Source organism: Eschrichtius robustus, chromosome 9 (assembly GCF_028021215.1).
Source record: "Eschrichtius robustus isolate mEscRob2 chromosome 9, mEscRob2.pri, whole genome shotgun sequence".
In the NCBI taxonomy this organism is placed as follows: Eukaryota; Metazoa; Chordata; class Mammalia; order Artiodactyla; family Eschrichtiidae; genus Eschrichtius; species Eschrichtius robustus.
The window spans coordinates 15,015,416-15,026,973 of record NC_090832.1 but is presented as its reverse complement, the minus strand read 5'-3'; the positions used below and the strand labels follow the sequence as shown (position 1 = coordinate 15,026,973).

Below are 11,558 nucleotides of genomic sequence, written 5' to 3'. Positions count from 1 at the left end.
TGGGCTTTCTCTAGTTGTGGTGAGCAGGGGCTACTCTTCGTTGCGGTGCACGGGCTTCTCATTGTGGTGGCTTCTCCTGTTGCGGAGCACGGGTTCTAGGCGTGTGGGCTTCAGTAGTTGTGGCACACGGGCTCAGTAGTTGTGGCTCACGGGCTCTAGAGCACAGGCTCAGTAGTTGTGGCGCACGGGCTTAGTTGCTCCACGGCGTGTGGGGTCTTCCCGGACCAGAGCTTGAACCCGTGTCCCCTGCATTGGCAGGCGGATTCTTAACCACTGCGCCACCAGAGAAGTCCCAAGGGCAATTGATTTCTAAGTTCTTGGAGATGAGGTGCCTCTGTTGCTTCTACCTACAGCCTCTTCCTAAGATCCTTATTTTCCAAAAGTAATGAAAATGCTTTAAGAATTTATTCTTATATACTGAGTAGTTAAAAAAAACTTTTTGTAAGCCTCTGATAGTCCAAAGTTCTGAGTAATTTAGAATAATAGTAAACCCTTTGCTTTTCTAGTGCTTTTTTGCAGTGTCTTGTGGGGGAATTTTCTACTCTGTTTTAAAATAATAATGCGAATAGCTAACATTTACTTTGTACTTTGTCCCAGGGTCTGTATTAGGCACTTTACATGCATTAACTCCTGTAATCCTCGCAACAACCCCATGGGTTAAATACTGTTATTACCTCTATGGTACAGAAGAGGAAATAGGCCCAAGGAGGTAGAGAAATTTGCCCAAGATCACAAGGCTAGGAAGTGGCAGAGCCAGAATTTCATCCCGGGCAGATTGGCTCCAGGGTCTGTCCATTTAACCACTGTTGGAAGGCCTCCAAGGCCAGAGATAAATTCAAGGACTTTTTAGTATTTTTTAAAAAAGGACAAGACCTCTCATACAAGTTTATATTCTACTGGTGCTTTTTTTTTCCATATATATGAAAAGAACTAGATCTCATTTATAATCTGATTTCAATTAAGGGTATATCTACTGATTGCCAACTTTGTTAAAGCAGGGGAAATGCTTGAGCCTACAGAGTTTCACTGGGTAGTCAGTCTGCTACTTCCACCTACCAAGGAGGGCTGGCTTTCATCTGGGAAAAATCTGCCAACCTTATACATCAGTTCTAATTTTTCAGTAATACATCTACTGAAGTGATACAGCAGTGATATTCTTTCAACATCGTAAACCTCTCTTTTAAAGATTATATTGCTACATAACAACCAAAAATATTTTTGTAAACACTACTGCTTCTTTTTTTATTCAAAGAATTTCCTAATCTCTTTGATGCTTCCATGCACAATGAATTTCAATTCCTGCATTATTTTGCTGATAACACTCGTTTTTAAAATCATACCAAATGAACACAGAGCAAAGGCACTTAAAAGTTATTATTTTGAAGTAACATTTGGCCTACTTTTTAGAATACATGATAAATGCTGCAAATCTTTGAACTCATTTTTATTCTTCGCTTCATTTTTTCATCCCTAAAGGGTTTAAAATATAGGTAGACTAAAAAATACTATGAGACAGAAAGAAAATAACAAGGATTCACAGATTTTTTTCATTTTGTAATGTGTGATAAATTTCCAAAACTTTCTACCTATAGAGTATTTTGGAAAATCTATTTTTACTTCAGGTGGATAATTTTTTAACAAGAATATAGAATTTAAAAATTCATATTACATGGTCATGTAACTGAATTGGCAGGAAATACATTTGACTTATCCCATTTAATTATTGCTTTTTTTTTTTTGGCTGTGTCGGGTCTTCGTTGCAGTGAGCAGGCTTCTCATTGTGGTGGCTTCTCTTGTTGTGGAGCATGGGCTCTAGGCGCACGGGCTTCAGTAGTTGTGGCGTGTGGGCTTCAGTAGTTGTGGCATGCGGGCTCAGTAGTTGTGGCTCATGGGCTGTAGAGCGCAGGCTCAGTAGTTGTGGCGCACGGGCTTAGTTGCTCCAAGGCATGTGGGATCTTACCAGACCAGGGCTCGAACTCGTGTCCCCTTCATTGGCAGGCAGATTCTTAACCACTGTACCACCAGGAAGTCCCATAATTATTGCATTATTAAATATGAATTATTTAATGGCAGTTGTCATAATGAAAACACCTGTAGATTTAAATTGGAAACTCCAAGATACCATTCTAAACAAAAAACAAACAGCAGATGATACAAACTGCATTGTGAGTGTCAAATTTAATCAGCAATTAATTCCAGTGGAATACAGTAGATTCTTGTTACTCACAGTAGTTATATTCTATAAAGTCGCTTTAAACACTGAATTAGCAAATACTGATCCACTGCTTCCAGGGGAAATACAGGCTTAGGTTCCTGTGAGCCTTTGGTCACAGCGTCTTCACTAACTGATCAATACATGACCTTGTCTTATGTGTGTTTCTCTTTAGAGACACTTTAATATATATTGTTGATTCATTAATGCTGAACTCATGACCAACATCCATGAGTAACTCTGTAACTCATGCCTAAAGGAAGCTTATCTAACACACTGTTTTCTCTGTGAGGCATATCACAGCCTTATTGGCTTAAGAACACTAGACAGCACTTCATCACTATGCCTAGGGGCCATTTAAAATAGCAAAATCACACAAACACACAAAAGCAAAAAAATGCAAAACATACAAACAAAAAAAGTGGAACTAAATGGACCACAAAAAGGACACTTGTTTACACTCTGAGAGCTGAAACAAGAAGGCAGAGTGTCACTTTGTTTGATCTCGGCTGGGAACATGCATGTCGGTTGACTCAAATTTCTCACCAGTCTGTGCACATCAGTGAATGACCGAGAAAGCTCCATGAGTATTGATTTTGGGGTTGTGAATAAATTTCGGTAAGTAGGTAAATTCACAAATATTGAATCCACAAATAGCAAGGATTGACTGTATTTGTAAAACTTAAAGATATACACTGATCAGTGTGTCAGAAAACCAGTTTCTTATTTAGAAACCCAAGTTGTTTTAGTTATTATTCACTTATCAAAGTTAGTCCTCCTTCATAGATCAAAGCAGCTGGTACATATCTAACCTTTTAGAAAAGACATTTTATTTCTATCAGTTGAAAAAAATGTCATGTTAAATGTACAAACTGCCCATCTTCAAAATTTATAAAAGTGTAATAAAAATACAAAGAAATTTCAAAATAGCAAAAATGTCTCTGCTTTGAACAGTGTCCCTTAAAATGTGGTGCCCTTGTGCAGTGCACAACCTGACCAACCATATATGGCAGCCTGGATTGTAGCTAGGTTGCATAGGGGAAACCCAGTAGGCAGAGGGGATGGGTTCAACTTTTGAGAAATGCTGTTAGATGACATCAGTTATAAAGAGTAGAGAACTTGGAGGCAGAGAGATCTCACTTGAAATACCTGTACTGCCATTTATGTCATGTGCATGTGAGCAAGTTACCTCTCTGAACTTTAGTTTTTATATCTTTAATAAGAGGATAATAATACTCACTTCAGAGGAGGAAAAATAAAACACCTATGAAAAATAAAAAAAAAAGAGGCATATGATGTTAAGACTCTCCCTCTTTTCCTATAAGCAGTGGGGTTTCCTTGAAGTTTTAGAACAGGGGAATCATCTGATCAGATTGGGGTTTTTAAAAAATAATTCTTGTGTTGGTTTGAAAATGGATTCGAAGCAGACTGGTATAAAGTCCCAGATTAAAAAAAAACCAACAGAAAAAGCCCTAAAAAAACTCCTTAAAACCTAGTCTAAGGCAGTCAATCGATAGCAAGAATGGAGAAAGGAGAAACAGACTGAAGAGTTATTTCAGAGACTGAATTGTGCAGTTGAAGATGTTATCCTTTCTGGAACCCCGTTCCTTAGCTGGGATCCCCCCTCCCCCCAACAGCTGCTGTGAGTGTCGGCTGTAAAAGGCTGTCCCTTTCGCTGGAGACTTGTGCTCCTGCCAATGGCTGACTGACAGGAGACCGGGATGGGGCAGGGGGAGGGGGGTTGCAGGTACAAAGGGCCAGCCCCCTGGAACCAAAGTGGGAAGTTAGTTTCCAGGCTTGCCCCACATGCTTGAGTAGCTCGTTCTCCTGCCCTATGCTGTTTTCCTCACCTCCTTCTCCTAGGAGCACTCCTCAGTAAACCACTTCCTTACGAATCCTGACCACTGGCTCTTCCTGGGGAACTAACTCCAAAGGGGAAAGACTTACCTAAAAGACCCATAGCTGCAAGGGAATGTGGAGGAGAGAGCAGTCAAAGAAGGCCCTTAGGGCTTTTGCTTCATCCCAGACTTGCCATAATCCTCCTGACTGGTTGACACTTTTCCTGTAAAGAGACACATGATGAAGTAGTTCTTCTGACAGTCTGCCGGAAAGTTCACTGTCCCCTTGGGATAGAAAAATATTAACACTGATTGCATGATTAATCCTTCCAAATTTTTCCTAAAATATTGAACTATTTTAAACTTGCAACTTTACAACTGAAGGATTGCTTCAGTAAGGCCATGGAGGATGGCGTTATGTACAACGAATCTCTTTGATTACTTGAGGAAATATAGATTGCAATTGAATGAAAATATGTTGAATTTAAAGTGAGATAAAAATCATGTGAGTTTCGAAAGTATATATTTATCATGGATGTTTTTCAGAACCTTCTACTTATGCAGCTAAAATATTTTAAAAAGCACTTTAAGTTTTTGATAAGGATTTTACTTTTTTTATTAAAAAGAGCAGTCTGTGATTGACTTTAATGCTGAAACCAAAGGTCCTTGAATTGGTTATTTTTTATAAAGTGAGCTCTCAGTGGTTTCTAAGCTTAGCTTATCATAAAGTTATAAAATGGATCACATTTATTTTAGGTATAAAATATGTTGGAAACAGTTATATGTATTGGGAAAAGAAAACGGACTTTAAAAATAAATGATATGAAAATTTATGAAGATCTTTGGAAGTGACAGTGATAGATTGTTTTACAACTAGCTGTGTTGTCCCACTAGAAGAAATAAGGGATGGGGATTTGTTTTAGGATGAATTGGTAAAGCAATAATCATTGCTAAAGAAGGACTAATTATTAGAGAGATCAAATAGAAATCAGCAAAGAAACTGAAACAAGTCTAAGAAAGGGCTGAGAATGGTTATAAAGTCCTTTAAATGCAGTCACTTAAAGGATAGAAGTAGGTTTTGGTGATCTGTCTTTTACCAACGAATCTTGTGTTGGATGACTAAAGTAGTTTGCAGCATTTGGCAACATTTCATTCAGGTTAGGAAAATATTTAAATCAAACATTCTTCGAAAACAATCTTTAGACAAATAAAATGTTATAGGAGTGCTTTCCAGACAGGTTTCTAAATACATTGAAAACCCCCAAAGTTTCCTATTACAGATTTTTCCTATGAGAAACTTGTATATTTGCAAGACAAACAAGCAAACAAACAAAAGGAAGAAACCGGAGAAATAAACTTACGAAACCACAAGAAAGCTCCAGAATAAAAGCCCAAGTGCCAGAGAGATGTAGATCTTCATCGCTTCCCAGAGCTACTGATGAGGCATTTTTTATCTTGTCTCAGATATCATGTTTACTGAATGTATATCTCAGCGTGCCAGCTTTGTAAACATATTTCAGGATAAAATTTAACATTATAGCAGAATGAGCCAGAAATTCTGGTTTAAGCTGGGTGTGCCCAGGGCTTCCCGTTCCCAAACTACAAAATATTTGTTTGCCTTCTCCTATCATCACCTCAGATTAAATTTGTCCCAAACTGAACTCTCTCTCCTTTTCCCTCCTCTGTTTTATGTCCTCACTGCTTTTCAGGCCTCACTATGCTTTCAGCCTGGCTGGTAAACTCAGACTCCAGTGGATTCCACCTCCGAATCTTCCCCCTCCTCACCGTTACCACTCCCAGCCGGCCAGTACCCCCTCTCACCTGGCTCCTCCTGCAGGCCTCCTTGCCTTCCCTCTCTCTCCTCCGCTGTATCCCACCTACTCTTGCCCTGTTATCTTCCTTTGGTTGCAGCCTTCGTATTGTTGCTGTTTAAAAACTTGGCCTAAATTACTATATATAAAATAGATAAGCACCAAGGTCCTACTGTAGAGCACAGGGAACTATACCTTATAATAAACTGTAATGGAAAAGAATCTGAAAAAGAATATACACATATAACCGAATCACTTCGCCGTACACCTGAAACTAACACAACATTGTTAATCAGCTATGGCTAAAAACTTGGCCAGCTGAAGGGTTCCTATACACTAGCCTGGTATCTAATAAGGAACCTCCCTCTTCTATAAAGAAGCAGGTATATGAGGTGGACGAGGTCACGCAGCTGGCAGCTTCCTGACTCTGTTGTCATTATAAAGAAAAATAGAAGTCTGTACCGAGATATTACAAATCATAATATATTGCCCACACATGCAGTTTTGTGAGTAATCTGGGCTGGAACGTGCTTTGTGCATTTTTACTAACTGTGCCCACCCCCACGGCCTTGCTTAAACTATCATCATACCCAGAGTTCCCCCCACTGCCAGCCTGCGTATTCTATCACCATAGTGCCAGCTAGTCCCAAACTGTAGTCCCTTCCAGGGTCCAGCTCAGACGTACATCCAGACGCAGGGTCCTCCTTTCAGTTCTCAAGGGACACATCATCGGGTGCTACCTTGAAGGATCACTTGGCTCATGTCTTGACATCCCAGAAAGTTTGCAGGCGTCCAGGGAGGGGTCAGGCTAGGTACTTTTTCTTTTCCCACTTACTGCAAAGCTATATTGCTTTCATAGAGAAGAATCTGTTTAACACTGATTTAAAATCTTTTATTGTGTGTATTTGTTTTTTTCCAGCTTTATAGAGGTATAACTGACAAAACTGTAAGATATTAAAAGTGTGCATAGTGGTGACTTGATGTAAGTTATATTTTGAAAGGATTCCTCCCATCTCTTTAATTAACACATTCATCACCAACACCGATTTTTAAAGACTGTGTAAATGCGTATCTTCTGGTGTCATGAAGAAGAGTTACAAGCTTGACCACAGTGACCAGAATTAGACTTTATGAAACTGAATTCTGCAACAATTGGACGTGGAGTTAATGGAGAAGGGACTTTTTCAGACAGTTTCTCTTCCAGGTGCCTTGAGGTTTCAATCAGCTTTTGTGTTTCCTCGGGCAGTGTCGTTTCATTGAAAATTTGACAAGTGGGACTTCCCTGGTGTCTCAGTGGTTAAGAATTCGCCTGCCAATGTAGGGGACACGGGTTCAACCCCTGGTCCGGGAGGATCCCACATGCCGCGGAGCAACTAAGCTTGTGTGCCACAACTACTGAGCCTGCGCTCTAGAGCCCAAGAGCCACAACTACTGAGCCCATGTGCTACAACTACTGAAACCCACGCGCCTAGAGCCCGTGCTCCGCAGCAAGAGAAGCCACCGCAATAAGAAGCCCGCGCATGGCAACAAAGAGTAGCCCCTGCTCACCACAACTAGAGAAAGCCCGCATGCAGCAACGAAGACCCAGCGCAGCCAAAAATAAATAAAATTAAAAAAAAAAAATTTGACAAGTGTGTAGTGATTCTACTGGAAGGAAAAACTGCAAGTTGAAAGCATGTTTACTACAAACTATACTATTAATAGGAGATTTCTGAAAGCTTTCATTTGCATTAAGGACTTTTTTTTTTTTTAACGTTGCTTCAAGTGAAAGCATGGAGGTGATTCTGGACTGGATACGTGGCAATGTTACTGTAAAATCAAAAGCCATCAGGACTTCCCTGGTGGCGCAGTGGTTAAGACTCCACGCTCCCAGTGCAGGGGGCCTGGGTTCCATCACTGGTCAAGGAACAAGATCCCACACGCATGCCGCAACTGAGTTCGCATGCCACAACTAACGAGCCTGCCTGCCGCAACTAAGACCCGGCACAAACAAATAAACAAATAAAATAAATATATAAAAAAGATCAAAAGCCATCCTCAAGGCCAAGAAGTCCTCAGAGTAGGATGGTTGGATGGAATCTAAGAAAAGCTGCCACATCTGTGATTTCATTTAATTTTAGAACAGCACACAGGGAGGTCCATCAAGGGCCTTGAAGTGAGGTGAATGTGGGTTCCAGTTTGAGGTTCTGCTACAAATAGTGGGACATTAGGCACGTTACTCACCTTCTCTGTGCTTTTAGTCTTATGGTCTGGGGTCTGATCATCGTTCTGCCACTGACCAGCTGTATACTCTTGGACAATTTATTTCATTTCCCTGTGATTGCTTCCTCACCTTAAAAATGGATTATTCTTATATCCACTTCATAATCTTGTTTTAAGTAATGAAATCCTAGTTGGAAAGCAGTTAGAACAGCTCTTGAAAGAACACATGTAAGTGTTTTATAACTAGAAGCTATGGCTGTTCTAACACTAGTATTACTAATATTTATATTTCCCTGCAGGGTTGTTGAGAAGGTTGAATGAGAGAACGCTACATGATTTGCGGATCCCAGTACAAAAGGCAAATGTAGGACCCTTTGTTCAAAAATCACTAAGAATTTCAAGAGTGGGACAGCAGGGAGTTAAACCAAGTGTGAGTCCCTTCTGAGCGCAGGGCCTGTGCCACTGCACGGATTGCACACCCAGCAAGCGGCCGGGCGCTGGAAGACGCAGAAACCTTGGCACACAGTGGGCGCTAAATAAATGCTCATTCACCTTCGTGACAGCGCACGCCGCCAGTCCTGTCAACACTGACCCCTCGCTATCACTTGTCCCTGACTTGAGGACAAGACCCGGAACTGCGCTCGCGATGGAGTCCCGCGGTGAAGACCAGCCTCCAGCCCCGCTGTCCCCAGTCGCTCCGGCGGGTGTCTGAGCCTCGCCCTGGCCGGATGGGGCCGCTGCGCCGCGCACCGCGGGGGACACCCTCGGGAGGATCGGGGTCTGTCCGGCGCCCCCGGTCGCGTCTCGGAGGCCCGGACGGCTCGCTGCCAGGCCGGGATCCCGGGTCGCGCGGGCGCAGCGTGCGTCCGGGCCTCGCCGCCGTGCTTACGGCACGGGCTCCTCGTTGCCCGAGGAGACGCACCGCGCGCACCGCCGGCTCCCGCGCCCGCCTGGCTCCCCGCCGCCCGCGGGTCCGAGCGCGCAGCGGGGCCCCGGCCGCCATGAGCTGCTCCGGCCGCCGGCGCCCGCATCCCACCCGCCGCGCCGCCTTCGGCGTCACGTCGCCAGCTCCCGAGGTACCGTGGCAGCCCGCGGCCGCGCGCGTGGGTGGCACCGGCGGCCCGTCTCCACCCGGGAGGGCGCCGGGGATACTCGGCGCCGGCTGCGCGGCCCGGGCTGTGCTGGGCGCTCCTCGCCGGCAAACTTGCCTCTCGATGGCGTGGGGAGATCGTAGTCGGAACGGGGCTGGGATTGCCAGCGGCCGGTTAATTTTAGGAAGTTAGGGGCAAGTCGTTAAGTTTGTGAAATGCTGTTGAATTTTGAGGTTGTACGAGTTTGCTTCTCTTGGCCATTTAAACGGGTTAAGTTCTAAAAACGGTGTGTCTGGCTCCTGTAGACCCTCCCCGCCCCCGGAGCAAAGCATTCTTGCGTTTAACTTAGACTACTTAGCTACTAAGACGTGATTCAGAGCAGTTTCTTCAAAATCTGAGGTGGTAGGATTAATGCCAGTCTTGGGCAAAGTCGCTGGCCTCCTCGTTGCCAATCACTCCAGAAACAGTAATTCGGTTGTCGTTGGCTCCATTTACTCCCAGGAGGTACTTAGGCACTGGGGACTTTCAGGCTCAGCCTGGGTTAAGTGTCCCCTTCTGGACCTGGCACCAGGGGCCCACCAGGCATAGAGTGTGTCAGGGGTGCTTGCCAGAGACACGGGGGAACTGTGTTCAGCGGAACTGCTAGCCCCAGAGATGTCCTCAGCCCAGCCGTACTGACCACAAAAATCCCTGGGGCACACTCTTCAACTCAAAACATGGGGTGCATTCTCCAACATGCTGTAGGAGTTGTAATATTCAGCAGCTTTGATTGTTGCCTTACATCTGACCCAATAGTGCCTTAATTACATTTAGATTTTTCTGATTCCTGGTATATTTTTGGAAAGCTAGTACGGTCTTGTACAAATAAAATTAATTTTTCTTCCACTGGACATTTGCATATTTTATCCCAATTTGGTATCCTCTGTGAATTAAGAATATTAGCCCATGCATGAGTATGTAGAATTTTTATATTATTTATATTTGTTTGGGGAACAAATTGAAAGTAAATTACAAACTTCATGGCCCTTCATCCCTAAATACTCTAGTGTGTATCTCCTAAGAACAAGGGCATTCTCTAACCAAAATACAATGATCAAATTCAGGGTGTTTAGCATTGTTGTAATAGTATTTTCTAATGTACACTATCTGCTAAAATTTTGCCAATTGTCCTAATAATGCCATTTACTGCAATTTTTTTTTTTTTCATTTCAGGATCACACATTATATTTACTTGTGTGTCTTTAGTCTCTGTAAACCTGGAACAGTTCCTCAGCATTTCTTTGTCTTCAATAATACTGATATTTTTAGACTCTAGGTCATTTGTTCTGCAGAATAGGTTTATCTGATTGTTTTTCATGATAAGATTTTTGGTAGGCATACTATATAAGTGGTGTGTCTCAGTGTGTCACAGCAAGAGGTGCATGATGTCGTTTGTCCCACTATTGGTGATATTCCTAACTGGTGGTATGTGCCAGAGTTTTCTACTGTAAAGGTGGAAAAATAAGTAAGTTTTAGTAATAAATAAGTGATCATTTTGAGTAACCTTATTGAGATTTAAAAAAAAAATAAGTTTATTTATTTTATTTTATCTTTTTGGCTGCATTGGGTCTTCGTTGCTGTGCGCGGGCTTTCTCTAGTTGTGGTGAGCGGGGACTAATCTTCGCTGCTGTGTGCAGGCTTCTCATTGCAGTGGCTTCTCTTGTTGCGGAACACGGGCTCTAGGTGTGCGGGCTTCAGTAGTTGTGGCTCGTGGGCTCCAGGGCTCAGGCTCAGTAGTTGTGGCGTACGGGCTTAGTTGCTTCGCGGCATGTGGAATCTTCCCGGGCCAGGGCTCGAACCCGTGTCCCCTGCACTGGCAGGCGGATTCTTAACCACTGCGCCACCAGGGAAACCCCCATGTTGAGATTTTTAGGATAAATTTTACTACCTACATAAAGGAAAATATCCACCAAGCCCAAGATTTTAATTGACCTGAAAGACCTAAATTTTATTGAGAATAAAAGTAGAAGCTAAAGGCCAGCATTTATTATAATTGTTTTTTCAGTTTCCAAAATACTTCATCTGAGACAATCTTATAACTCAGATAGGCAAGGCAGGAATTTCCCATTATACAGATGATATAGCTTGCTCAATTAGCAAATAATGGAGCGGGAACTTAAATATCTTTCTTTTGAAAGTTTAGTACTTTTCCTACCACACCATTATGACACTGAAAAACTGATTTAAATACAAAGCAGGGATAATATGCAATTGTATGAAGAAGTAGAATACTGCAGGGACCGGAGGTATTAGCTTTGAGTTCAAGCAGTCCTGAGTATACCACTTATCTGTGACACCTTGGGCAAAAAAATTACTTAATGTCTCAGAACTTCAGCTTCTTCATCTGAAACATGGGATCATAATG

At 42.7% G+C, this 11,558-nt stretch overlaps 1 protein-coding gene and 1 long non-coding RNA gene across 3 annotated transcripts in view; one reads left to right on the top strand and one right to left on the bottom strand.

Moving 5' to 3' along the window:
- Positions 1-1,695: 1,695 nt before the first annotated feature.
- LOC137769620 (uncharacterized) lies at positions 1,696-8,767 on the bottom strand. The gene is made up of 3 exons (XR_011075017.1): positions 8,616-8,767; positions 4,160-4,274; positions 1,696-2,013 (listed from the first exon to the last, which is right to left on the bottom strand). It is a non-coding gene; the product is annotated as an uncharacterized lncRNA (long non-coding RNA).
- A 269-nt stretch (positions 8,768-9,036) lies between these two features.
- CCDC170 (coiled-coil domain containing 170) overlaps positions 9,037-11,558 on the top strand; it is a 96,693-nt gene continuing 94,171 nt past the window's right edge. For both annotated transcript variants that reach the window (XM_068550961.1, XM_068550962.1), the window contains exon 1: positions 9,037-9,139. In XM_068550961.1, coding sequence (XP_068407062.1) covers positions 9,065-9,139 — 75 coding nt within the window. In that variant the 5' untranslated portion in view covers positions 9,037-9,064. The remainder of the gene's footprint in view (positions 9,140-11,558) is intronic.